Genomic DNA, 27,462 nt, shown 5'->3' with positions numbered 1-27,462 from the left:
GCTGCCCAGGCTTTGTGGCAGAGGCTGCTGAGACAAGGCCAGGAGGCCAAAGCCCAGGCAGTGTTGAAGGCCCTGTGTGGAGACCTGCGTGGGGCCCTGTATGAGATCAGCTTTGCTATTGAGAGTGACCCGTTGGCTGCTGAATTCTTCACCCTCAGGTAGCGATCGTTTTGCTGCAGGTAATTAGCTGTACTGCTGTCTGAGTTTCCTTTCTCTGTCCCTGTGTCACAGGGGGACTCTCCTCCGACAGCTCAAGAACTTCAGTGCAGCCAGCAAGGACTTGGTCAGGGCGAGGGAGCTGAGCACAGTGGGGAGCCCAGAGGCCCGGGAGGCTCAGCGGCAGCTGGTGCTCACCTACAATGATTGTGCTGTGCGCTGCTATGCCCTGGGCCAACTTGATGAGGCTGTAAAGCTCCTTGGTGAAGCATTGCAAAATGAAAGGACAGAGCAGGGACTCTACACCAACAGAGGAGGCAAGTGGCTGGGCTGGTTGTCACAGCAGGGTAATGTCAGTGGCTTGTGGATAATGCTGGGGTGTCACACAGCAGTGGCTGGCACTGAGGCAGTGAATGTCTGCAGAGAGAGGCCTTGCTCTGCAGCCCTGTGTTGGGGACCTGTGGCAAAAGCAGGAGGTGGGGCAGCTGGGCTCTGCCTTGATCCTGACCCCAGTGCACTGTTTCAGCAGCGGGAAGGGGATGAGGAGTGGGGATTTGCCACTGGTGCTACTACTCCTTCCCCACGTAGTATCTTCTGGGGCACAGCTGGCAACTGCTGCTCTCCCCCGGATCAGGCTGCATGTGCTGCTTGTTGCAGCGCAGACTTTGATGCTGAAACCTGAGGTGGGCTGCACACGAGGTGTGTGTTTCCCACTGGCTCTAGACAAAGCCCTGGGGCAACAGCCAGCCCCTCTCAGCCCTGCTGAGCCCTTCTTCTTCTCTGCAGACTGCTTCTTTCGCCTGGGGGAGCTGACCTACGCCATGGCGGATTACCAGCAGGCGCTGGAGCTGAGTCCAGGGAACCGTGCTGTGCAGGGCCGTGTTGCAGCTGTGTTGCATGAGAAGGGCTGGCAGGACGTGGCAGCCAGGTGAGAGCAGGGCGGTGTAGGCTGCTTGAGGGCCTGTGGTGAGCCAGGCACACACTGCTGTCCCCTCGCAGGCGGTTCCTGCAGGCAGAAGCTTGCTTTTCTATGGCCATTGAAAACGACCCCCAGGAAGCACTGCACTACCTGTGCCGTGCCGTGGCCAAGCGGTGCCTAGGGAAGGTGGAGAGCTCAAAGGAGGATGTTGCACTCAGCCTGTGGCTCAGCGCCACGGATAGCAAGGTACAGCCCTGCTGCTGCTGCTCTGTGCCCTCCTGAGGCAACGGGCAGCATTCCTGGCTCAGCTGCAGGCACTGTGCCTGATGGTTGGGTGGTTTCTGTTCTGCATCAGGGTCACCTGCAGGGATCAAGGAACATGAGCTGGGGGACCTGATAGGCTACAGGTCCAAGCCAAGCAGCAATGGTTATACGTTGGCTTTTACAAGAGTTTGGTGTTAGAGTCATTGGTCAGATCATCTTCTGCTTATTCTCACTTTCTTGTTTCTTTAAATCTAATCTAGGGCAGAAGCCCTTCTGCAGCTGACTGCGGGCAAGGGGAGAGTATCCCCACACTGCTGCCTCCAAGCACTGTGCTATCATAGCAGCACGGTTCAACAGATCTGGGATTTCTTTACAAAATAAAACCGAACAGGTTCCCTGTCAGAGCAGGTCCTGGTGAGGCTGTCAGGTGTTTGGCTGCAGCAGGGGAAACCTGTGGTGCAGAGCTCTTTGCAGGCAAGTTTTTCTGTGAGTGCTGATATGTCAGGAGGATGTTCAGGTCTTGCCTTGTTGCCACTGCAGATCCTTTCCCTTGCACGCCGCCTCTTTCCAAGAAGGACTGTCCAGGCTATCCTGAGGAGCCTTGGCCAACAGACCTCGGATAAAACACTTCAGAATCCTCCAAGACTTCCATCTGATGATGCCTGATGGACAGAAGCAGTAGGTGTGTGCTGGTGTGTGGGGGGGGTAATTTATCTTGGGTGTTAGCCTGCTGCTGCTGCATGCTCTAAACTGGGTTTGTTCAAACTCTGATGAGGGCTTTGCTCTGGAGCACAGAAGCACATTTTGGCTACTTAACTGCTGAATTACTCTTGTTGCCAAAGGCTTTTTGCCACTGTCTGCACCTAAAAGGCATCAGTAGGTTGCTGGAATGTCTACATGTGGGGAAACGTTCCAAGCAGAACCTCATTCTTTCTCAGCCCTCTTTGCTGAAGGGTCTGATGGGTGTTTACTGTAGACCTGCAGCATTGCCTGGGCACTGGTGCCTGTCCCCAGGCTGCTGATGGCAAGAGAGGATGTGTGGGTATCACCTTCTGCATTGGCACAGTCCTGGGAACAAGGCCTTGTATGCAGAGATGTGCTCTGCACAGGGGAAAGATGGGCTGCCTGCAGCTGTGGCAGGACAGACCTTGTGGCTTTCTTGTACCTACAGTGGCTCCTCTGCAGGGTGTCAGGGTCAGCGACTGCTGTTTCACCTCCACCCCTGGGAAAGGCCACAGTCTTGTTTCCTGTTACCTAATTATAGAGCATCATCTTTATGCCTCTAAATCCCCAAAGTGCTACTGCACCTGTCCACGATAGCTGCTGTTAGGAATCCAAGCAAATGACTGTTCCTCAACCATTTATTTCATAAAAGATTTATTTTAAAATTAGAAATGCTACCATTTCTGCAGGCAGGATGGTCTGTACATGGACCAGCTCCCGGGCTGCATTTAGGCTGTTCCTCCAATGGCTGCCCACGAAGCTGCAGGAAGCTGGAGGAAGGCTGGAATGGTCCTGAGTGCTAGCAGCTCATTTCAGCACAGGGCACGAGAGGAACATCAGGGACCCTCAGCCACGTCCCCGTTCACACAACCCCCTCAGGCAGCTCATTCTCACAGTAGGAATGATTCTCTGACCTGTGCTCCAGTAACCGACTGCAGAGATTAAAGTGGACCAAGGCCAGCAGTGCCATACACCCACCATGCTTGACAGCGTGGAGTACAAACTTCTCTATCTTGTCCTCAGGTCCCCACGTAAGTGGCACTCCTGTGGAGCTGAGCAGAGCTGGTTCTTCCAGTGCCTGCAAGGTCTGACCAGCAGAAGGACATCAAAGAAGCTCAAGAGCTCATAGCACCAATTCCTCAGCCTGCTGTAGAAATTACCACTGAATAAAAGTATTGTTAAAAACCATCAGTGTCACCACAGTCTCCTCTGGAGGTAGGAATGAACTTTTTTTTTTTGTAGGTAAGTCCTGTTTTTTTCATTTCCACGGTTTGCTGCAGAGAAATCCTTTGGACCTTGGGGGAAAGATGGGCAGAAGGACAAGTAGGGAAGCTGAGTTCTTGGCAGGCTGAGCATTGCCATATTCCCTCGTTGTGTCCCTATTTTTGTTGGTGCTCCCTACCAGCACCTATTCACAGTGAAAGGAAACTGGGAAGAAGTTGGCTCTAAAATTTCCTTTCTATGAAAAGGGTAATGTTGAGGGTGTTCACCAGCCAGCAATGCAGCAGTCAGCACCAGCACTGTCACGTTGTACCAAGGAACTGAGGTACTGCCATGCTTAAAAGATGGCTTTTAAAAATGCTAAAATAATGTATTTAAAAAAAAAATAATTCCTTTTTGGGCTCAGAATCTTCATGCATTGGATAGCAGAAGCTGCCAGAAGAGGAGAGAGCTACAGATTGGTGTTGCTGACAGGGTAAGAAGCCTCCCTGACACTGCAGTCTCTCCTGACATCTTCCCTTCTTCATCACAGGTACGACTTGAGTGGTGCACCAGGCTGGGCATAACCACCTTCACCTGGCCACAGAATAAATGATAAAGTGCTGTAAATCAAATCACTTGCACTTGCTCCCACAGTTGCATTCTGCAATAGTGCCCTTGGGGCTGGAAAGACAAATTCAGCAGGAGGGCATTTGTGCTACTGCATGGCAGCACGCAGCTCCTGGTGCTCGTCCCACCAGTGTGCAGCTTTACAGCCCCATAAGGATCTGAGCAAGGCTAGAAGAAAAAACTGATCCGAGAGGCTACAGTTTTGCATCCTGTTGATGAAAATAATTTCTCTTCTTCTGGGAAGTAGGGGATGCTGTCGGCCACCTCCTGGACAACATCCTGGCGTACTTCTAACCCTTGCTGCACAAGTTCGTTGATGACGCACTGCTTTACGTGGTGGTGCTTCAGGGGGAGGAAGGGCACGACCAAATCAATGAGATGTTCGTTAATAATCCCAGATTTCCAGAATCCACCTACAAAAGCAAAGGAGGAGACAGAAGATTTTACTTTCGGTGTCTGTGGTCCTTGGAATTCAAGGAACTGCTCTGTTTGAAGCCAGAGGACTCGGCTGAAGACAGATCTGCTCGTTTTGTACGAGGACTTAAACCAACAGCTGTCAACCCCTCCTTCCCCAGATAGATTTGTCTTTCCCCAGGAATGGTTAGGTTTAACTGAGCTGCTCAGATTTTAAGCTCTGCTCTGTGACAAGGACAAAGCAGACAGCAGGGATTGATTCCCAGTGCCTTCTCAGTGAGTGTGTTGTGCTGTTTGCCATGCTTTATCTGAATACACATTTTCTCCAAAGAATTTTGCTAAGCATGCTAACAGATTTGCTGGCTTGGGAAGCAGGCCGTTCCTTCCCTCTGCCAGAAAACCTCGAGGAGCTCACCATTCCTTTCCCTTCAAATTTCTGTCCCCTTCTGCCTGCTTAGGAGATCCCAGAGAGCATCTGTGGCTGTGTGGAGTGGGCCTGGCTCCCTCTGCTGGGCTCTGCTCCCTGCTGAAACACTGCAGGTTCACTCACTCTGAGGGTTCTCAAACACGGCTTTGGAGATGGCTGCCTCCATGTCCTGCAGGCTGATCTCCTCCCGGTCCCGGTGGGCACGCCACAGATCCAGTGTCATTTCATTGATCTGCTCTCCTCCTGCGTTGCTGCAGGAGTAACGAGAATGAGACAACTTACTACCCAGGACAGTGGTACTGCAGGACAGAGGTGGCATCTGTCATCCTCCAGCCTGCGTGAGCTCAGTCCAGGCTTGCCCTGCTGCCTGGCCTAAAAGGACTCCTGCAAAGGCAAGCAAATAACAGGAAGGGGAGAGCTTTTTCAGACACTCCAATTCTGACTGTTCACGAGGAGATAACATCTGCTGGTTTCTGCAGAAGCTCAACGCTTGGAGAAGGAAAAGCAAAATGAAAGGGTGTTCTGATGTAGGCATCGTGCTGTGCCCACGTGAAGAGCAGGAATGCCCCGTGATGCCCCACTGCCACACAGGGGCATCTCACCTTATGAAGATGAAGATTGCTTTGCGGTAGTTGGTCCCATACACAACCCACGAGGGTCCCAGGAACGGCATGATCACATCAATCAGGCCCGGGTGCATCTTGTCCATCTCCTCAAAGAGAAAGACCGACCGTCCGCACTTTGTCAAGTTCCCTTGGATCCAGTGCTTCAGGTTCTCCTAGGAAAAATACCCACCAGACCATAAAGCAGTGAGGGAGGCCTGAGCTACTGCAGTGCAAGGGCTGAGGTGAAGCACACAAGCAGCTGTGCAGCACCACCTGCTCAGAGCAGGAACAGCCAGCCCTGAGGCAGGCTGCTTTGTCCCATACCTGGCACCGTGACTTATCTGTGCCATTAGCTCATTGTAGGTCTTCTATTGCAGATTTAAAGCAGTGAGAAGGAGGCAGCAAACTAAAGCTGGGTATTCAGCCTCCTACAGCTCTCTACATTTTTCTCTTTCATTGCATTACAGTTCCCAGTTACTGGGAGGGAGACGTGCTTGTCGTCGCCTCCTTTTCTGGTGCAGAATTACGTGCCTGCACCAAATGAGAACAGTTCTCCCCTTCCTTACTACAGCTGAAGTTACTTCAGTGCCAACCCACACACGAACACTTAGGTCCCCGGGATACGAGTGTAATTCCTAATTGCATCGTTTTACCCAGCACGAGGCTTTACCCTACCGAGCACATTTCTTGTAAGGATGCAAAAGAACACACAACTCCTCCAAACACCCAGGAGGAAAATATCCAGGTGTGCTGGTTTCCCCACTGCTGAGGTTTCATTTGGAAAACCTCCACCTTTGGATTTCTTGCCTCTGTCAGCTGCAGGAGCCACAGGTTAAGCTGTGTTTGGAAGCTCCTTGTTGGGTGAGAAGGGAATTGTCACAGCCATACAGAGGTTTTCCCAGCTGTTGATTTGGAAAGCACAGAGACAATTCCAGGTGAAAGGCACTAAGTGAAACACTCTGGCTGCGTATTCAAAGGGCCGTGTAAATATTTAAAGAGGGAGAAAATGACAGCGAGAACGGCTGTTGGGAAAACAGAAGCGCATATCGCAGAGGTGCCTTCAGCCACTGCGTGGAGCCTTTGCTCCAATCTCTGGCAGAGGGCGAAGCACAGAGCCGCAGCCCTGCCGTCTTCAGGAGCAGCCTGAGCGTGCGCCGAGCGCCGGGACGGCCGCAACCCGCAGCGCGGGGCAGCGCTCACCTTGTACCGCTCCACGTGCTCCGCGTGGGGGAAGTGCAAGATGGGGGAGAACTGGTGGACGTGGCGGCTCTGCAGCCCCTCGGGGAAGAGGTGCCGGAGCAGCATGGAGCTCACGAAGGTTTTTCCCGTCCCGGTGGAGCCGTGGAAGGACATAACGAGGGGCTTCTCCGGGCTGCGCTTCTCCAGGAACCGCCTCAGTCCCTTCATCAGCTGCTGCCTCACCAGGGGCTGCCCCACCAGGGTCACGGCCAGCTCGCACTCCAGACCTGCGGCAAAAGCAAATCCTTTACGAAACGAAGGTCCGACGGCTCCCGTCCTGCGGTCGCTCCAACGCCGCCGTGCCACCCCCGACCTAGAATGGGAACCTAACCGCGCAGGTCGGGTTCGAAGCCGCACTCGCAGTCCTCCGTGAAGCTGCAGCGCAGTGCCCTCAGTGCCCACAGGTCCCAGGCGGCGGCGGCGGCGGCGGCCGAGAGCAGCGCCAAGCTCAGCGCCAGCACCGCCGCGGAGCGACACATGGCGGCCGCGGCTCCGGCACCGCCCGCACTACAGCTCCCGGCGTGCCCCGCGCGGCGCGGGGGAGGTGGGCGTGGCAACGTAGGAGTGGGCGTGGTCTCGCTCTAAGGGGCGTGGCCTGGTCGGCATAGCCCCGCCCACACACGGCCCGATGTCACCGCTGTGCCTGCGCCCGTATCCCCAGCCCTGCCAACAGCAAAGTGAGGGCGTCCCTCAATCCCCCTCCAGCAATGAGCAACCACGGCGTGCCGGTGTGGAGGAGTGCCTCCAGAGAGAGAGCGTAAAAGTTTATTGTATGTAAGAACCAAGGCCGTGAGCTATGTACACGTATTTACAGGACAAAATGCATGAGCCTAAGTATTTACACCAGGAACTGTCCGCGAATCTGTACATCCAGAAATGACCGTGAAAACATATTTACAAGTGGGACCCAGCAGCCGTGGGCGAGAGGGAGATGGGAAGGGAAGGAACCTGAAGGAGGAGGAGAGGGGCACCATGCAGCCATGGACTGCAGCAGGGCTGGGTGATGGACGCTGTAACCATCCCTTGGAGTGGCAGTGCCAGGGAGGTGAGTGGCGGATGGGAAGTGGCTGCTGTTCCTCCTCCATGTCCCCACATTGCCACTGTGTCCCTCATGGAGAGGCTTTCCATTGCTGGGGGGGGTTACAGCTCGCTGAAGCGCACTGCTGGCTCCAGCTTGTGGGACAGGGCAGTAAGGACCTTGTCAAACTTCTCGTAGCGTTCGGCCTGGCTGCTCTCAGCCCCACGGCTGCCCCAGAGCAGCCGCAGCTGGAACTCGGTGCTGAAGATCTCCAGCAGTTCCGCTCTGCCCTGGAAACCTGCAGGGAGGGAAAGTCAGTCCCATGGAGACGGGATGAGGACCTGCACCTGCGGGATGTTCCATCCAGCACTGCCACCGGTGAAGGGAAAAGGGCCAACCCCATCCCCATCTTGCTTACCCTGCAGCTTCACCTCGGCGTTGGTGTGGTACAGACCGCCGTGGTGGGCCACCATCCGTGCAGCTTCTAGGTGGGCCATGACCACCTCCACGCCATTGTCCGTGGCCTCCCAGGGCTCAGGGCTGTCCATCAGCGCGTCGTCCCGCTCCAGAAGAGTCACCAGGGGCATGATGTGGGGAAAGGTGGTGTTGGTCAGCGGTGGCCCTTCTGCAGAGAGAGGCTCCGTGAGCACCACTCATGACCCTGACGCTGGTGGGTACATGGCTCAGTGTCCCCGCATCCTCCTCATCTTGCTCCCTGTCTGCCTTGGACCCACACAGCACTCCCACGACAACACAGCCCTATGGAGCTGGGCTGCCACCACACTCCTGGGACAGAGTTCTGGCTCAGCTGCAGCACAGACATGGCTGTGGTTCTGAAGAAGGCTCTGCTTGAGGCCATCATCTCATCCAGCACCAGCCTTTCTGCTTGTGCCCAGGAGAGAAGCACTGCTGTTCCTGCTCTGGCAGTCTGTGTGTCCCAGGGCTGCAGCAGTGGGTGAGCAGTGGGCGAGCAGATCCCAGGGTGCTGCGTGTGAGGGAGATGCAGCTTTTCATCCTCCCTGCCCACAACCGGCCGCTGTCCCCTTGGCTTGGCACGCATTGCCATGCGAGCACAAGGATTTGGCTCGGCTGAGCCATGTTTGTGCCCAGCTGCTGGTTTTATTTAGTTATGGAATGCTTCCCTGGGAAAGAAGGGGCAGCTGAGGCCAAGCAGGCGCTGCTGGGGCTGCATAGAAGCAGGCGGGAAGTGTCTGGCCCTGCTGGGAGAGGGACGCAGCTCTCCAACATGTGCCCCCCCCCAGCAAGGATATGCTTGGCTGAACCAGGAGCTGCCCTTCTCACCTTTCCCTTCATTCAGGCTCTTCAGGAATGGCTTCAGCTTCTTCTCATAGAGGATGGCACCCTCTGTGTGCCGCTGCCGCAACACCATCCAGGTCTGCTCCAGCCGTGCGATCTGCAAGCAGAGGGAAGTGCTGCTTCTGAGCCCCGGCACCACGACCACAGCTTCTGCTGCAGGCACTCATGGCCAGAGACTGCATGGCCCCGGCACCAGGCCGGGCTCAGTGCTTTTTCTCCTGCCATGCCCCAGGACAGCAGCCTCCCCGTGCCGCAGAGGCCTTGAAGATGAGATGCAGGGAGGGAGCAGCCGTTCCACTGCCTCTGTGAAGGCAGGAAGTAAGGCTTCCCAGCTGGGCTCGATTTAAAATTGAATTTTAATCTTTCATCTTCCAAAGGGAGCAGTGTGGCCCGGAGACGCTGCTGCCACGGCCTTGAGACTGATTTGTATTGTACTGGAGGGTAGATTCATTTCCTCTCAGGAACAGAACCCAGCACAAAACAAAAAGCCCAACCACTGACAAACAATCACATCCTGGCAGCACTGGCTGTCTGCTCCACAGAGGGGATGGCTCTTTCTCTTCTCTGCTTACTCCCCAGCAGATGTGGCCCCACAACTCTGCTGGGCCATGGTCCCCCTCCTCCCACCCCAACGGTGGGCCATGGGGGCAGGGGGCGTTTAGGAAATGGGCTGAGCCCAGGCCACGGGGACGAAGGCAGCATCCCCATACCTGTGCCATTTCCAGGGCGTTCATCACAGCCGCAAAACTGAACATGTTGCCCATGGTGCTCTTCAGCTCGGCAGCCAGCTGGATGGTTTTGTGGAGCAGGGCTGCCCGCTCCTCTGTGCTGCCCGTGCAGCCCAGAATGTCCACGGCGATCATGATGGACATGGTGTGGAACCTGTTTCAGGGCGAGAGGCAGAGCAGGGCTCAGCATGGGGGCAAAGAGCTGGGGGTTCTCCTGCCACTGCCCCAGCATGGGGGTTCAGCAGGACCCCAGGAGGTGTGATGTCCCCCTGTGCCGAACTGGGGCACCCCAGGGGAGCTGGGTGGTGCCATACCGTTCCAGCAGGTCGAGCCGAAGCTGGTGGCCATGGGGCAGGGTGAGCAGCTCCATGCCGGAGCTCACCCCCATGAGCCGCTGCATCTCTGCAGTTACACCCAATATCCGAGCAACCTGGCAAGAAAGGTGAGAGGTGATTAGAGCTGAGCGGCCTCGGGCAGTCCTTTGCCCCAACCCAGCCTCTGCCAGCTGATGCGGGCTGACAGAGCTGAGAGCAGGGATGCTCAGGCATTCCAGGGCTCAGGGGCAGCGTTTCCCAGTTAACCTGGAGCAAATGGAGGGCAGCAGTGCCCGTCCCTCCCGCCTGGCCCCGCCGTACCAGACAGTCCACTTTGGTGATGTGTTTGGCGAGTGTCTTCGCATCCACATCCGCCAGCAGCTCTTTCACCTTCTTGAGCACAGCCATCTCCAGGGGCTTGTTCTCCAGGGGGATGAGCAGGGACTGGAATGCTGCCGGGTTGAAGGAGGAGCACGTCTCCACCGTGGGGGGCACAAAGCCCGCAAAGTCCCGCTCTCCTTTCAGCCTCTGCCCTGCCTCCGCTTCCCCAGAGCCGTTCTCCACAGTCCCTCTCTGCCCTTCCTCCACCTTTAGCCTTTCCACGTAGCTCTTTGCCGGCAGCTGCTTGGTGTCGTGAGCCGGCCGCTCTCTGCTGACGGGTGAGGTGGGGTGCAGCTGGCAGTAGTGCCCCGTGTCGGGGTCACTGTAGCTGTTCACAGAGGGAGAGGGGGAGGCGCGGGCGTAGCCGTGGCATGGCGTGGAGTGGGTGCTGTGCGCAGGGTCCGGCAGAGGTTTGTTGCTGCTACTCGGGCACAGCTGGGGCTCACTGGACCTTCTGATGACCGGGGAGGCCGGGGTGATCCCAGCTGCTTGGCAGGTATGAGGCTTTAGCCGTGTCACTGCAAGGAGTAGGAGAGAACTTGTCAGCAGAGCCTGGAGGTATGCAAACACCAAGGATGCGCTGAGTATGGAGGGCAATGCTGCATGCCCAGGGGCTTGTCTTTACAGCCAGCTCTGCCCCCTTCCCAGGCTCATGTCTGCGCTGAGCTCAGCCTGAGCCGCGTCCCGCTGTGCCCAGTGGGGTGATGCCTACCTGTGCTGTATGCGGGTGAGGTGGGGTTCTCTGAGATGGGTGACATTGGGGAGTGCAGGTCCTGGATCTGGTCCACGCTGACAGCACAGTTGCGGATGATGTCCCTGTGGTGTGGCAGGGACACGCTGGGGAAGGGGAAGACGGAAGCATCAGACTCTGAACTTAGTGCCAGAGCAAAGGTGGAGGGGTTGTGACTCTCCTCCCTACAGGCATCAATATCTTCTATTACCACAGCAACGAGTTGAGCCCATAATGAGCTCAGCTGGAGCCATGAGCAGGGCATCTCACCCTGCAGCCGGAGCAGAAGGGGCCAGCGCCTACAAAATGCAGAGCCAGCCCTACCTGCAAGGAGCCTGGTCCTGGGAAGAGAAAAGGGCACCTTGATGGCAAGGTACTGGGATAACATGGGATGGGATGAATCCAGGATGCTGTGAGGTCCAGCATAGGAGTGGGAAAGTTTTCTAGCATTGTGATGCGTGGGTGCAAGGGAGTATCTCATGCTGGGTGTGTTTTTAAATCTAAGAGCTGCATGGCAGCTAGATGAGCTGTGTTGTTCTCTCCCAAAGCTGGGGAGCAATGCAACGTGCCTGAAGCTGGATGAATGCCCAGCTGGCTCACAGTGAGAGCTGGGAGATGGTGTGGTGGTGAGCTGCATGTATGCTTCTGTAGCAAGCTAGGAGGTCTTGTGCCATTGGGGCAGTGGTTATAGCCTGACACAAACACCGTGAGTCAGTGGTGTTGCAAAAGTTGCTGTGGTGGGCTGAGCAATGTGAGCACTGCAAGAAAGCAGGGCAGGCAATCTGCCCTCCCTGGCATAGGCTGCTGTGATGTGTTTGCAGCCCGGAGCACTGCGTGTCTGTGGTGGGAGCAGGATGGGAGAACAGCTGTGACGATGAGAAATCTGGGGAAAACGTGAGCGATGAGGAAAGGCTGATGGGTTTGGGCTCTTCTGGATGTGTGTATGTTCTCCTGAAAGCCCAGGTGTTTCTGTTCTCCCTGCAGTAACAGTTCGGTTGCCTGTTTTCTGCTGGTGTGTTCCCACCCTGCCCTGGGGCTGAGAAGGTTGGGGTGGCGAAAAGGCAGCCTGGCTTGCAGACAGGTGGACAGGCTGTGCCCGCTGGGGACACGTGGTGATGCAGGTCCCCTGGCCTCTGTGCAGGGGTGTAAGTGTGCTCTGCCTTCCCTGGGGCCTGGGCATCCTGAGGCTGCCAAGAGGAAGCCATATGAAGGAAATCTCCTTCACCCCCTGTGAAACCTGGCTGTTGCAAGGTGTGTGTGACCTGGGCAGCCTCATTAGAGGCTCAGTGTTGCTGTGCAGACCCCATCCACACAGCTCTGTCATCTCCTCTTAGTAATTCCTTGCAAATACCCCAGTGGAAAAGGCTCTAAAATGAAGTTGGGTCAGAAGCAAGCTACCAAATGCCCTCATGCTGCTGGCTAACACTCCTGCATCAGCCTGGGAAAGCTCTGACAAGCTCTGACACGCAGGCAATCCTGGACTGGGTGATATAAAACACCCTCTGCCTTCTGGCCTGTGTGATGGCAAGCTGCGCGCTCACTGTGCGCTGCAGTGGTTCAGCATGGCTGGCAGCCAGCCTGGGAGAAAGCCCCACTTCCAGCTGGGTACTGGCTCCTCTCCCTGTGCCTCCGCTGGTTTCCATGTCTGCACTGTGGCCGCTTCCACCCCCAAGCCCTGCTCCTGCCTCATCCTCGAGGACCGATCCCCTGCACCCACCTGGTGGGGCACCCTTCGGCCCTGGTGATCTTATCGGCCGTCAGCCCGTCTGTCATGGTGATGCTCCTCCTCTTGATGTGCCCTCCCTTCTGGGAGGCCGGGCTGTGGGACCCCCCGTGCTTGCCATTGGCGAGCCCATAGCTGGCCTCCAGGTAGCGCAGGGGGAAGGTGCGGTTGATGGGGCAGTAGACGATGGCACCGCTCTGTTCGGAGATGGCCTTGCGATTGCCCACGTAGAAGCGGACGAGGGCGGGCACGTTGTCAAAGCTCTCCTGCTCAAAGAGGTACTGCACGCGGCTCCGGCTGTCGCTGGACTTCACCGTCACCTTGTTGATCTTGAAGTGCAGGGGCTCGTTGCGCCAGCGGCACGTCAGCACGTAGTCACCCAAACTGGTGAGCGAGTCGCGGATGAGGAAGTCGCCGTTCCTCTGCACGAGACTCTCTGAGACCTGGCAGGGATGAGGCAGCGGCTCAGGCACGGCCCTGTTGGCTGCACCGGCGGACAGAGGTGGATGCTCCACCAGGGCTGTTATTTAGAGCATTCCCCTCATCCGGCTGTGAGTTTCAGGAGTTTCCCCGTGGCAAACCCACGCAGCCCCCGCCCTCCCCATCCTCACCTCCCGTGGGATGCGGCCGTGGTACCACGCGTGGCTGCGCAGGTCGGTGCTGCTCAGCTTCAGCTCCTCTTCCAGCTCCTTGTGAAGTTTCTCCGGTGACGAGTCAAGGATGTATTTCTCCTTGGAGAACTGCAGAGCGAAGAGAGAAAGCATCAGCTGGGGTTCTGCCACAAGCAGCGCAGCCACTTCCTTGCAGGGTCTGAGGGATGCCGTCCCCTATCCTTCCCACTACCAGTGCCTTCCACATCCACTGGATACGTTGGCTGCAGGGTCTGGGAAGGAAAGGACTGGCCCTTGGGTGCTGGTGAATCCCAAGGGCAGCGCCTGTGTGCTGGAACTGCGCGGATCTCTCAGGGAGGAATGTTCCTGATGTCACCTACCAGGAAGAGACCTGGGGACAAATGCCTGCCCAGCTCCCTGTCCTGCACATCCTGGGCTGAACCACTGTGGGAAGCACTTCTCCAGGAGGAAACTCGCGTTGTTCCTCCTCCCAGAGACATCCTCCTCCAAAGGGTTAACTCGGCTGTGTTTAGCCTGACAGCAGCATGAATAGTAATGACAAATGTAAAGGAAACCTTCTGCATCGAAATGAGCTCTTACCAGCACTGGTGCACCTGAGCCTGGAGGATGCAATTTCCCCTCCTCCCTTCCCTGGAGAGATAAGGATGGCGTCACCCCTCCCTCAGCCACGCTCCCTGCCACCACAGTGGGGACATTCCCTGAGGGCATGACATGTGTGAGAGGGGGATGTGTATGCCACCAGCACAGCAGTTTGGCTGGGGCTACTGGGGTGTCCTGCTGTGCTGGCAGCCCCTGAGCCCTTTGATGCATGCTTCCACCCGTGTCAGTGTTGCTTGTGTGAGCTCAGGTGGCTCAGTGGCCTGGCTCCAGCTCCTTGGATCCATGGTGCTTGTTAGAGTAGCACCGCTGGTGTCTGTGAGCTTGAAGCTGGTGCCTAGTGGCACTGCTCTGGCACACATAGCTGGCTTTGCATTGTTCCCTGGACCACCAGGGGCTTCAGCCTCAGAGCAGGCTCTTTGCACAGCACCTCATCCTGTTTCCTCAGCCAGTTTCTCTCTGCTTCTCGTAGCACAGAGCTGATCTCCCAGCCTGTGCCCTCCGCTCCTGAGACTCACTGTCCCCCTGCCCACCACCTCCCCATCCTGGAGCTGTGTGTATCAGCCAAGTTGGGCAGCAATCCCATCCCAGGGACAAGGCTCCAGGCTGGGGAGGTGGGAGGAGGAGGCAGGGGAAGAACAGCACGATGGCCCAAGCTCTCCAGGGCTTGCCCTCACCAGCCTGGACCTGCCTCTGTTCCTCCCTTCCAAACTGCTAATGAGTTTTTTAAAAAAATAAATATTAGGGCAGTGGAAGTGAAAGTGAACAAACTCGGGAGTGCTCCTCTGGCTTCAGTTCCTCCCCAGAGGAGGATTCTGCTTGCTGGAGCAGCGGGGATGTGAACACGAGACACGTGGGTTTCATACTCCTGAGCACCTCTGCTGCCCCGGGGCCCTCGAGAAGACAAAGCCATGTGGCACAGCTGAACCCTATGAAAAATAAATGGTCACTGGCGGATGCTGCTGAGTCTGGCTGCATCCTGGGGGGCTGAGGCTGAAGCAGATGCCGTTTCCATGACAACACTTTGCTTGGTGTGAGCAGCCATGGGTGCCCCGTGCTGCAGCAGCGCCCCGCAGTGCTGCTGGCCCCAAGCACCAGGCTGCTGCCTGCATGGGATCTGAGGGTCCCTGCTGAGCCAGATTGTTGCTGGGAGAGCTTTGGAGCTGATGCCCCCAAAGAGGGGATTAGCACCCACCCTGCTCCATGCTGTACATCTGGGTTTTCTCCCAAATCCTCCCCGTCAGATGCACAGGATAACAAACACAAACCCAGCTGAGCTGCGCCTGGCGTCTCCAAGCTGGGATTTGGGCAGCAGCCGGCTGGCAGCCGTGCCAGGTGCTGAGCTGGGGAGAGGCATACAGGGCTTTGTGCCCTGCAGTCAGGGCAGCAAGGACAGCTGTGAGCAAAGGGACCCTAAACCATGTGATAGGCACTGTCCCTTCATCCCCATGTTTCCTTCATGGGAAATGAGGTCCCATCCAACTTTTACAGCCACCAAAAAGCCATCAGTCGGTGACTGCAGCCACTCCAACCAGGACCCTGATGCACGGGGAGCCCTCTTCTTTGGTATGATGGCACTCTGGGGGCTGTCCTCATGCTTTACGTCGGCTTTGTGCTGCTCTGCTTGGTGCCATGTCTCAGAGGAGGCTGTGTGTGGCTGCCAGCTGGCATGGTGAGGCGGCCGGCCCGGCACTGTCAGCAGCGTGTAAGCGGATGTGCAAGCACTGAGCTGAAAAGGGCGCCGCTCGGTGCTCTCTGATGTGCCAAGAGGACATCAAAAGATGTACAGCCCGATGTGAGGTCTTGCATGCTAGAGAGTTGGCTGTGGAGAAAATCCTCAGCTTCCACCAGCGCTCAGCTCAAGTGCATGATGCTGGTCGCCTGCTCAGAGCCCCAGCGCTTCCTCCTGCTGAGTGGGATGGGACAGGGGTGAGAGCGGTTCCCCAAACCAGCCAAACCAGCTCAGGAGCTGCCAGAGATGGTGCCAAACTCTGCCTGAGGAATCCTAACCAGCAGCCAAGGTGGTTTGGCTGGTGAAAGGAAAGCTCTTCCATCACATTCAGCAGCAGGCAGGCTGTTTCATGAGCTGCGGGTACAGCAAGGCTCACCAGGAGGGGATTCCCTGGGCACTCCATCCCTGCTCTCCTCTTTCCCTCTACCTGCTGCTTTCTAGCAGCAGAGGAAGCACCTCTGGTCGCAGCTATGGACTAGAATTGGCAGCCAAAGGGCAAGAGCTGGGGGGTGGAGGGTGCTGACAGCTGTGGTCTGTGTAAAACAGTGGCTGTGCCTGGTGTGAGGAGAGCTCCAAAACCTGGCACTTGGCTTTCTCTCCTTGCAAAGGTGCTCTTATGAAACAGGAGTAATTTGCAGCCTGCTTCCCAGCTCCCCCCTCCCAGACCTGAAGCAGCTGAAGATGAAGTCAGCGTGGAGAGCAAGGTGTACGAGCACCCACCCACCCCGCGATAACATCTCCTGGCTATCCTCAGGGCACAACGTGCAGCTGCTCTCACTCTCCTGCCTGCCCTGAAATGGGACCCTCACTGGGGAAATCCCAGCCCTTACTGTTGCTCTTCCAACCCCCAACTCCTGCTGTTGGAGCAGACGTGGGGCCTGAGAAGCAGAACTAGGAGGGAATGGATTAAGAAGCCACTTGGAGCAGGTGTATGGGCAGAGCCTCAGAGTCACCAAAGAGCCTTTCTTCTCTGCTTAACTCTGCATTGGATGATGGGCTACTTCACAGCAAAGGATTTTAAAACAAACATCCTTGTCGAGGCAGCCAGCATTGCTGCTAGCAAAGGTGAGCACTGCTCTGCTTAACTGGTGCAGGTCTGCTGTGTTCACCAGTCTGCCCAGTGCTGCCTGACCTCCCTGTGTGCCTGAGAATGGCCAACCCTGAGCGAGGGAAAAATCAGGTTGTCGTGGGGTTGCTCCTCACCTGCATGTAGTTCATCTTACTGATTTTGATGTCCCTATGGAAGAGAAATAGTTTTTTCCTTCTGTACTGTCTTGCAATGACTCTGGGTGTTTAAATAGACTCTGAGAAGGCACGTGCCCACCTCATGGGTCACTGGAGGCAGCTCTTGGCTATGCCACATCTCCACTGCTCCTCACTGAAAGCACGAAGACTCAGAAGCTGTCCTGGTGCTCGAAGCCTTTCTTAGGAGTGATCCTGGCCACCCAAAGGGTCTCCTTTGTGGCAGCTCTGGAGCAATGATGTCTGGCTGGCAGGGGTGAGGTGCAGCTGGGAACATCAGGATGCTGCAGGGTGGGACGGATGCCCAGCTCATGCTATGGGGTGGTGCAGAGGAGCACATCTCCAGTGCAGTATGGGGTGTGTGTGTACACACATCTCCATCCATCTCTATATTACTTATCTCACTCTGAGACGGCGGCGGCTGCTGCTGCTGCATCCCTTTTCAGAGCTGCTATTGGCCAGAAATGATGTCAGTGCTTCCCAGGCTGGGTGCACTGCCATTGGCGGCGAGCAGGGATGCGGCTGTCAGCTGGAAGCGCTCCAGTCATTCATGGGGACTTCAGTGTGTGTTTGCTGGGCACACTTGGACACAAATAGATGGTGAAGGATCTGGCAGAGCCAGGTGAGCACTTAGGGCTTCACTTTTAACTGTTTCTGTGGCCGGGATGGAGTGCCCTCCATCCCCTCCTGCATCCCTGCATGAAGGCCAGGCACCCACCTGTCCCTCCCTTGTTCTGGCAGCAGCTCGCCACGATGCTGTGGTAGGGTTCATCCCCTGCTGTTGCACGGTGGCCCTCTGACAACCAGAGGAAGCTCCTCTGCTTCTCTCCATTTGCCCCCACTCAGCGATCACAATCCCTGGCTCTGCACCGAGACCAGCAGCAATCATGACAAGACTTGAAATGCTTCCTCTGGGTTCTGAGTTACCCAGCATAATCTCTACAGCTCAGCACCCACCTCCTGGAGCAGTACTGAATCAGACTGCCAGCTCTGCTGGCTGCCAGCTCCAGGCGCTTCTCACCCTTTTTAACTTGCAGCACGCCAGCAGCTCGTGTCAGAGTCTGCATGGCTCTTACATTGCTAAGCACCTTTGCTCACTGGGTAAATGAGGGAACAGCTTCCTGGCGCTCTGTCCCTTTCTCAGCTTGTGCAAAACGCCAAGAATCCAAAAATAGGATGTCTAGAGGTGGAAGTGCCACAGGACAGGCGACAGATGGATGCCGGCTCTGTAACACCGCAGTACAGACAGACCCAGGCCAGAGAGCTGTGTGCCCGTCGGGGCCGAGCCTGCTGGTGCTCCCGAAGCACCTTTAAAGCCGAGCACTCCCCCTGACCGGCCTTGCTGCGGGCGAGCGATGCTCTGCGCCCGCCGCTCCGTCAGAAGTGCCGGTCCGGCGCTCCGGCTTCGGCTTCAGTATCCCATCGCATAGCGGAGCCGAAGCACCTGAGCGGGGAAGCACCGAGGACACGAGGGCTTGAAGCGCCCGCGAGCCACGCAGCGCCCTACAGAGAGCGGCCCCAAGGTCAGCGCTGCCCCCGGGGCTCTTCGCCCCACGCGACCCCCACCCCGCCCCGCGTGCGGGCTCCCCCGGGCTGCCGGCATCCGCGCCGCTCCGCTCACCTGCACCTGCATGAAGGAGCCGCGGTAGAAGCAGCAGGCGGCGGCCGACAGCGCGCTCCATAGGCTGCAGCGCTCCGTCATGGCGAGGAGCGGAGCGGCGTGCCCGGCCCGGGCTAACCCGGCCCGGCCCGGGCTGCACCGCCGCTGCCGCCGCCGCCGCCGGGCTTCAATTTCAGCCGCTTTCCCGATTACCTCATCCCTTGTCGGCGGAGATGGGAGGCACCGAGGATGCGGCTCCGCCCCGTACCGCCCCGCCGGGACCCGCGGCCGCCACAGCGGCGCTCAGCGGCCGAGAAGCGGCGTCCGTGGGGGAGCGGCACCGCGGCACCCGGGGGTCCGACCTCGTCGCTCCCGGGGGAACCGGCCCGTCGGGGGCAGCGTGTCCCCGGAGGACTCGGGCGGCCCGCTCAGCTGCGTCCCGAAGGAGCCGGAGTGCCCGAGGAGATCCGTCCCCGCTGGGAGGAGCGGCAGCCCCTCCAGGGGACCGTCACCCCTCGTCTGTGCCCTGCCCTTCCCAGTGACACGCAGCGAAGGGACGCTCGGTCCCTCACCCCATCCCTCCTCACGCTCCTCATCCCAGTGCTGACACCGGCCGTCTGCTTCCCTTGTCGGCTGTCTCCGAGTTGCGTTTAATTAAGGCTCTGCTTTGGTTTAATTAAGGCCGTGGTTTCACGGGCTGCACGAGGCGGCGCGGATGGCTCTGAGCCCCGCAGCCCCCACCGCTGCTCCGTGAGCTGGACCCGGGGTCGGGCTCCACGTCCCCTCCGCTGGGGGCCTGGGGACAGCAGCAGAGGCGTCCTTGCTGCCACCCGCGTGGCCTCGATGCTAATTAATCCAGCCGAGCCCCACGCATCCCCAGGCAAGGAGGAGGCAGGCAGGGCTGACGAGATACGGGTCTCCAGAGCACAGAACAAAGAGCTTCAACGCTCTCGCTGGGCCCGAGCTCTGCCCCTTCTATTACAGGGGGCCCGCGAGTGCCCGCAGCCCCAGCAGCATTGCGGGCGCCGGGGGATGGAACAGATGGGAGACGCCGCACTGCGAGGATCCGACGGTGAATCACACGCCGGCAACGGCTGCTCCTCCGCAAAGGGCTCGGCTGCTTCCCTCCCGCGGCGGATCCGATGGAGCAAGCTGGAGCCGTGCCCGTGCTGCCCCTTCGCAGGAGCAGAGGAGGCTGCAGCCGATGGCTGGCTGGGACGTGCGTCAGCCTGACAGCGCGATGCGGTTCTGCAGCTCCCTGCCTTCACCTGCACGAGGCTGAGCGCTGCTGGGTGCCGAGCACCCCAACCGGGCAGGGCTGCAATCAGCCCGAGCGCCTCGGATGACTCGGTCTCACGCACTCCACATTATTACTTATTTGACTAAAATAGCTGCTGTCGCTGCAGCCTTTGGGCTGCTTCCATAGCCAAAGGGAAGTGGTGTATAAATCACACACGCTGCCCGTGGGCTGCATTGGACACCGCCGGGGTGGGTGAGAAATAAAGCCAAATGGATCACTGCTGGCACATGCTCTTAGACAACAAAAGATGATTCGATCCTATAGGCAGTGCCCACTGTTCCACACCAGTCCATTAACTCACCAGCCATGCAACGCACCCACCTCTGGGTGCACACACTGGCAGAGGGACCTTTCCCTATGGAGTAAGATGCCCCAGCCCTTCTCAAACAGACCCCCAGAAGGCCATCATGTGGCAGCATGCTGAAACAGGCAGCTTTCCAGCCCTCCATCCCCAAAACACGGTGTCCTGGTGGTCATCACCCTGCTCCTGCCCAGTTTTCCCCACCCCACGGTGCCAGCAGCCTCCTGCAGAAGGGCCGGCTCTCCTCTGGAGCCAGGCGCCTCGCTAATGAATTTCTGGCCAGACATGAAGAGTCCTCAGGAATGTTAATAGTTTGCTGGAGGATAAGCAAGAGATTTGGAGAGATTTACACCGACTTTCATGTGACAGCCCCACGAAAGTGGCTCAAACCCTTCCTTTCCTACATGGGGGTGGAGGGAGGAGGCAGCGGCAGTGGCGAGTGATGGGGAGCACAAAATGCAGGGAGCAGTGCTGGGGGCACCATGCATGGTTTGCATGATTTCTGGCAGGAAATGTCTTCCGAGGACAAAGAGAGAAGGTGACGGTCTTACCTTCACGTATTCGCTGCCGGACTCCAGGCCATCATGGTGGCTAGAGGGGGGAAAAGAAAAACACATGAGCAAAGGGCAGCAAGTTGTGCTAAGGAGGTGGTGGCACACAAGGCCCCATGCCCTCGCTGCCTGCCTCGTGCCCACTCGGGACACAGCTTAGCCTTCATAATGCGATCAGGAAAAAATGGGCCTTTTTATGGGATCACTCCCCAAATCAGCTTGGGGCCGGATGAGCAGGGCCGGGCAGAGGTCAGGGTGCTGGGGGCTGTACTGGGGCAGAACCACTGAGTGCTGCTGGGATGCATCACCTGGGCAGGCATTGCTGATTGCTGCTCTACAGCTTCGTGCAACTCCACAGAGATCAAATGGTCACTGAAGGATGGGTGATGCTGTGGCTCAGACTGAAACTCCCACTCTCCTTGCTGGCACGTTCACTCTTAACCCTACTGACAACAATCCCAATGACGGACAGTGAACCCAGTGCCTGACACACAGCTGCTCTGGCCACTCCTGTGCCATTATTTCACGGGGGAAACTGAGGGCTTTTCTCTTTCCTGAGGATTTAGCAGTGCTGTGACGCCTTTTGTGCACCTGTGTGTGTCTGTGGATGAGCCCAATGGAAACAGGAGGAAGTCTGAGGGTGGAGAGGTTATAACGGAGCTGGGAAGGGAGGCCCTGGGGATGCCTGAGGTGGCGGCCACCATGTGTTGACCTGCTGGTGGCACTGCACTGGGACAACATGAGCCCCACGAGCGCTGTGGGTGCCCCCACCCTGCATTCTTCTCTTCCCTGTGCCCACCCTGCTGCAGCGGCACGAGAGAGGAAAAACGGAGCTGGAAACTGGGGGTGAAAAAGTGAGAAGAGCATTTGGAGGGGGGCACAGCTGCCTCGGGCAGCTGCAGGCTGCCTGCCCACCCCGGCGCTGCCTCTGCAGCCTGTTTGCCTTTCACACGGCCGCAGAGAGAGCCTGGTGCTGTGAGAGCCGTGAGAAAAACCGGCGGGAGGACGGGGGCCTCCGGGCAGGAAATCAGGAGCATGAGAGCAGCTGGGAGACGCCGTGAGGAGGGGGGGCTGCTGCTGGGGAACGACAGCAGCTGCGGCTGGGGAGAGCGGGGGCTGCAGCCCCCCCTGGTCTGCGCATTCCTGGAGGAAACGGCATTTTTTGGGGTAGCGAGAGCCTGGGAGAAATTCCAGGGCTGCCTTCAGAGTGCGGTGCGGTGGCCGAGCTGCTAAGACTCGGAGCTCCTGCTTGGGGTTTCTGCTGCTTTGGGATCCAGAACAGCATCGTGATGACCTGCAAATGTGCCGGCTCTGGGCTGGAGAACATCATGGTGAGGTTCCAGCCCCGTATTAGAGCCTAAGCTCTGCTTGTCTTTGAACAGCAGGACTGTGCCCCAAGGGAGCTACTGTGCCTCAGTTTCCCCTCTGCATCCACAGGGCAGAGCTGCCTCCTTTGAGCTCCGGGCTGGTGGTGCTGTGCAGGGTTTGCCATTAACAGCAGTGCCCTACCCGTGCCCTGCGGGAAGTGGGATTTCCTGTGCCTGGAGGGAAGCTGAGTCACATCTGCCCAGTGACCTGCCTGTGGGTCACCTCCTGTTGGTCACTGTGTCCCTGCTGTGTCCCTGCTGGCGTCACTGCTACTCCTGCCCAGCCACCGCCCTGCTCTGAGCATCCCCAGGGCTGGTCACTGCTCTGTCTCAGCCAAGTGCAATTCCAAAGGGGCCTGATTCTGCAGGAGCATCCCTGCAAAAGCACTCGTATGCGTGGGCAACCTCGGCCCACCTTGCCTCAGGAGCCTGAAACTCGACCAGGAGACTTGGAGATGCTCCAGGGATGGACAATGTGCCCAAGGGCCACGTTTGTCCCCTCCATGGTCCCTCTGTACATGCAGTACCCATGTCTGTACTGCATGTTCTGGGCAGCCATCCCTGGCCCCCCCTACAATGTCCTGGAAGGGAGGGACTGTCCCTGTCCCCAAGGAAGTGCCTGCACAGGAGGAAGGGCTGGGGAACAGCACTGTCCCAGCTCTGCTTCCGCCCACCCACTCTACGACACAGCCTGGCCATGGGGATGGCTCCAGCGCACGACCGCTCCCTGAGCCTGGAGCAGAGCACAAAGGCCCCCAGTGCCAAGCCCTGCTCCAGTCACTCTCGTGCCTCAGTTTCCCCAGCAAATTACATGCCCGAGCTCATCAAGAGAGCAGCCCTGGATAATATAAAAGGCATTTGGTGCTCAGTTTTTGGAGAGCCAAGTCCCCAGAGCTGGCAGTCCCCAGAGCTAAGGCACCTAGGTGGCTGACAGATGTTCCCATGCCGCTTGGTTCCCACTCATGCCAGCTAAGGAGCTAATTCATTTTTGGGAAGGAAGTACCCTCCATGGGTGCTCCCAAGCCCCCAGACTCTGAACCCCAGGGACACCCACAGCCCCAAGCTGCTCTGTCCCAGCACTGGGTCACAGCCAACTGTGGTTTTGGCAGCCGCAGGCGATGCTCTCGCTCTTTCCATCAGCAAATGCCGGGCCCTCGGTGGCTCCTCCAGCATTTGCATCGAGGCTTTGTGCACCCCAAGCAAAGCCTCTTCCCATCCCTTCCTCTCCCTCCCCATCCTCTGCGCCGTGCCGGGGTGTCAGACCCTTACCTGCCCTGTCCCAGGGTGGGAAACCTCCTGCCCACCGCTGTCATCGGCTCAGCCAGCGTCTCAGCTCCGGGATGGGGAGAGAAGCTCTGCGGGCGCTCCCGTGCCTGGCTCTGAGCCGGGACGTGGGGCGCGGGCGGTGGCGGACCCTCCTCCTTCCCGTCCCAGCCCTCCTCCGGCCCTCCCTTCGCGGCCGGCAGGAATGTGAGGCCGGTTCCCACCGCCGGCACGAATTCCTTTTCCTTGCCCCGATCCCGGCGCCGTGCAAAACCCCCCAGATGTCAGTGTGTGCCTCATTGGTGCGGAGTTAGAGGGAATTTGGGGCCGAAATGGGGATTATGGGGATAAGAACAGGGCTGGTGTGATGGGACTTTGTTACTGGGGGAAATCCGGCATTTCTCACCGGTGCCCCTCAGTTCCATGCCTGTTTGGGCTGGGATGACTTTGATCCCTGTGCCCAGCTGATGGATGGGGCTAAAATTCATATTGTTGGTTTTGAAGTCCAAAGCCTCTAAACAAGCCAACCCTCTTGAGAGTCTGTGAGGGCTGAGGTCCCCAAAACCTGGGGAAGGGTTTCACTGGCAGGCAGGGGGAATGGAGCCAGGGTGACTGGGTTTTGGGATTGCCTCTGTGCCTTGACAGAGGAGAGGAAGGAATGGAAGTGGGAAGTGAAGGATGACGGGGACGGGTCAGTGCAGGTTGCAGATCTCTGCAGTGAGCCCTAGTGCTGGGACAGAGCTGCTGGCAGGACAAAGGGACACCCGCGCTGAGCGGGGCCAAGCAGTGTTTCCACCCCATCCGGAAATGGGAGGGAGCAGAAATCCCACAGGAAACCCTGCTCTCATAGAGAGGGGCCACAGTGTGCTGGGGTCATGATGTCCTGGTGGCCAGGTGCATCCCGTGGGGATCCTGCTGTGTCCCAGCCCCTTGTCCTACCCAGGCAGTATGAAGTGGGCAGAGCAAAGCCAATAGAGCCATACCTGTCCAGGGAGCTGTGGCTGGGGTGTTCTTGCCCCTTTTCCTGGAAATCCCCATCCGTGGTCTCTGCTTCGGGTGCTGCACTGGGGCTGGGGGCCAGGCTGGGGCTCGGTGCCTCCATCCCAGGGCAGGGGCTGTTGCCCGGGGTTTCTTGGTCCGTGCTGGCTTTTTCTGCCCCTGGGGAGCCTGAGGGCAGAGCTTCCTCCTTCTCCTGCTCTGCTTTTCCAGAGACTGAGGACGGATCTTTTCCAAGCTTTAGTGTGCCAGGCATTTTCAGAGTCTTGGGGACAGGCAGTGGAGCTGTGCTGGGTATCTTGTCCCTGGAGCTCCCTTTCTCTCGGCAGCTCTGGGTACCCCTGGCTTTGCCCAGGCTCTTCCCTGCCTTGCCCAAGCTGAGCCTGGGCATGGTGCCCATGTGGCTGTACATGTCTGATGAGCGCGCATAGGCGCCGGGGCTCTTGGGCATGGTGTTGAGATCATCCTGGGTGCTGCTGAAGGACTCTTCCAGGAAGCCCTGAGGAGGAGGCAGACCCATGCCCAGGCTCTCAGGAGAGCTGGGGACCACTGACACGCGCCGTAGAGTGAAGGAACGGGGAATGTTGCTCAGGCTTTCAAAGCCTTTGAACTTGAAAAACTCTGACAAGGAGAAAGGAGAGAGGAAGGGGATCAGAGCTGGGCACAGGCACCACACCACTGTACAACCTGGTGCCAGCCCAGCTGCACCGTGCATTGCTGGTCCCACCCAGTGTGATGTCCCCATGGGCTGGGGCAGTGCTGTTCAGAGTGCCAGATCCAGGACAAACATCCTGTGATGCCCTGGGTAAGATAGTGGTTGTGTTTCCCTACTGCTGCTGTAGTGATGGAGGAGAAAATGCTCGGCCTCAGTGAGCAGGGAATGGAGAAGGCCAGAAATGTCTCCGAATCTCTTCATCCTGCTCTTGCCCCATGCTCCCCTGGAGATGATCCAGGCAGGGCCCCCTCCAGGGTGAGAATTGGGACACGCTGCATTTCCCCATGGTGCTGGGGTGGGGTTCTGTGGTTGTACCCCGTGTTCATGTTGTCAGGCACAGAGCAGGAACTGGCCATTAGCTGGGCCCCATGGTGTTCGTGCAGCAGTGCTGGCTGTGGGCAGCCTCCTGCCTCCCCACTTCCTCGGCTCAGCCCCTCACAACCTCCTTGCAGCTCCCTGTAGCCACCTGCAAGTGCTGAGCTCGCAGCGTTCACTGCAGGAGTATTTATAACCCTGACGGGAAGCTCTGCATTTCACACCTCGGTGCTGTGTGCTGCTGTGGTGCATCCCCAGTGACAGCACATGGGGCAAACTGGGCTGCGGCCGCTGCGCTGCACAGCAGCACTGCACAGCTGGAGGCCTGGTGCTCTGGGTGCCTTGGGGGTTTTGCAATGCTTACACAGCAGGGCTCTGTGCAAAGCCTCTTCCCGTCCAGGTTTGCAGGGGCAGGAAGCTGCGTGCTGCAGTAGTACCATGCTAGGAGCTTAGGTGGTGGGGTCCCACATCCTACACAGTCTGCAGGGTGCCCCTGCTGCCAAACGGGGCAAAGGGGCTGCTGAAATCCAGAAGCACTCCTGCATAGCCAAAACCTCATGACCTGGACTCTGTTAATGACAAAACTGCTTTAGGTTAAACATCCCCTCAGTGTCCGAGCATCCTCTGCATCTGGGACTGCTGCAGGGTGGGAAAGCTGGGGGCCTTCCCCATTTTCCCCGCATTCCACCACAATGGAAAATCCCAGCTTGGCCGGGGCCGTGGGAGATGGGTTTTGCTCAGTTCCTCATACAGCTCCCGGGGGAGCACAGGGGTCGGCCTCCTGCCGGCGCCGGCATCAGCACATGGAGGCAGAGGAATGCGGGGAGCAGCAGTGAAGGCAGGGTCCTGCTCAGTGCAGGGCTGGCGGCGTGCAGCACGCTGGAACCGCCTCCAAGGGCTTTGGGGAAAACCCAAGGTCTGTGAGAAAGAGCGCAGCTCCCTCCTGGTGGGCACCAGCACTTCCTCTGTGCTCAGTTCCCATTGCTTTGGTCCTGAGCGTGGCTCCATCAGTGTGGATTTACCCCCCACCATCCACCCCATCCCTGTGCTGCAGGAAGGACACACAGAAGGTTCCTGGACAACCCCAGCTCCAGCTTGCAGCCCCAGCCATGCAGTGGAGTAAATACTCTCTGAGAGCTGTGATTTGGGGGATGACAGCAGTGGTTCACCTCTCTTACATGCTGGCACCCGGTGCAAGCAGGCTGCTCCCAGTTTAATCCCAGCATCAGAGCCATCAGCACCAGAGCTTGCTGCAGCTGTGGGAATGGAAGCCCCCAGAGCCCTCAGCAAGTTTCCTAACAAACTGAAGACTTCTTGCTTACGAGAGGTAACCATGCTCACACTCACACATCCCCTTCCCACCCAGGCAGCCCAGGTGAGCACCCAGCACCCACCCTCTCCATCCCGATATGACTTACTGAATTTCTTGAAGCCCCCTCGTTTCTGGCCCTCAGCCATGGCCGTGCTTGGTGGAGGCTGCAGGGACCGGGAGGGACAAGTTTATAAACTTGAAGCCTGTCCCTGCCTGCTCCTCCCTTCCTGTCCCCCCTCCGCCTCTCGCTTTGCTCTCTCAATCACTCAGCGCTTCCTCCTCGCTGCTGCCATCTGCTCGCGTGGCAGCCGTTGTCCCCTGTGCTCCTGTCCCCTGTTGTCCCTGCAGTTCCCTCCTGGCTGCTCAGGAGCCATCAATGGGACTATGCTTTAGGGCTGCTCCACGATTGCTGTGTGCCGGCCATAGAGCAGCATGGCAGCTCCATGGATGGAGGTCCCACATGCACATATGGGGCTCCGCCCCCCCACTGCACCGTGTGCTGGGGGAGCTGCGTTGCCTGTGTGAACATTTCTATGGGGGATGCTGTGGCCCAAACCTGGCGTCAGTCACTGGGCCTTGTCCCAGGAGCCACCTCCGTGTCCCTGCACAGCCGTGGCACTTCCTATGTGCTCCCTGCTTTTGGAAGCCAGCAGCCGCAAATGAGCCCCAAATTCTGCACGCGAACAGAGCAGGCAGGGGGATGTGGCTGTCTGCATTTGTTGCGGCCTGTGTTGCACTGGGGCAGAGGCTG

The 27,462-nt window shown here is 58.1% G+C and overlaps 2 protein-coding genes across 2 annotated transcripts; both read right to left on the bottom strand.

The window, feature by feature from the left end:
* Positions 1–4,060: 4,060 nt before the first annotated feature.
* Positions 4,061–7,196, bottom strand: TOR2A (torsin family 2 member A; the record flags this gene model as incomplete). Its single annotated transcript, XM_079544653.1, is given in 7 exon segments — positions 4,061–4,305; positions 4,857–4,984; positions 5,336–5,511; positions 6,539–6,804; positions 6,909–7,110; positions 7,112–7,166; positions 7,168–7,196. Coding segments are annotated over 7 exon segments (1,101 nt in total), but the record flags the coding sequence as incomplete, so codon positions are not given.
* A 521-nt stretch (positions 7,197–7,717) lies between these two features.
* On the bottom strand, positions 7,718–26,857 carry SH2D3C (SH2 domain containing 3C; the record flags this gene model as incomplete). The annotated part of the gene is made up of 12 exons (XM_079544772.1): positions 7,718–7,893; positions 8,014–8,220; positions 8,898–9,009; positions 9,623–9,794; positions 9,955–10,070; positions 10,276–10,853; positions 11,048–11,172; positions 12,783–13,231; positions 13,400–13,528; positions 20,744–20,783; positions 24,357–24,990; positions 26,818–26,857. The coding sequence occupies 12 exons, from the start codon at positions 26,855–26,857 to the stop codon at positions 7,718–7,720; spliced, it is 2,778 nt and encodes a 925-aa protein (XP_079400898.1).
* Between the last annotated feature and the right edge of the window lie 605 nt (positions 26,858–27,462).

Source organism: Tetrao urogallus (assembly GCF_951394365.1).
Source record: "Tetrao urogallus genome assembly, chromosome: 19".
NCBI classification, from domain to species: Eukaryota; Metazoa; Chordata; class Aves; order Galliformes; family Phasianidae; genus Tetrao; species Tetrao urogallus.
Note: the sequence above shows the minus strand (reverse complement) of the source record. Positions and strands in the feature narration are given on the sequence as shown.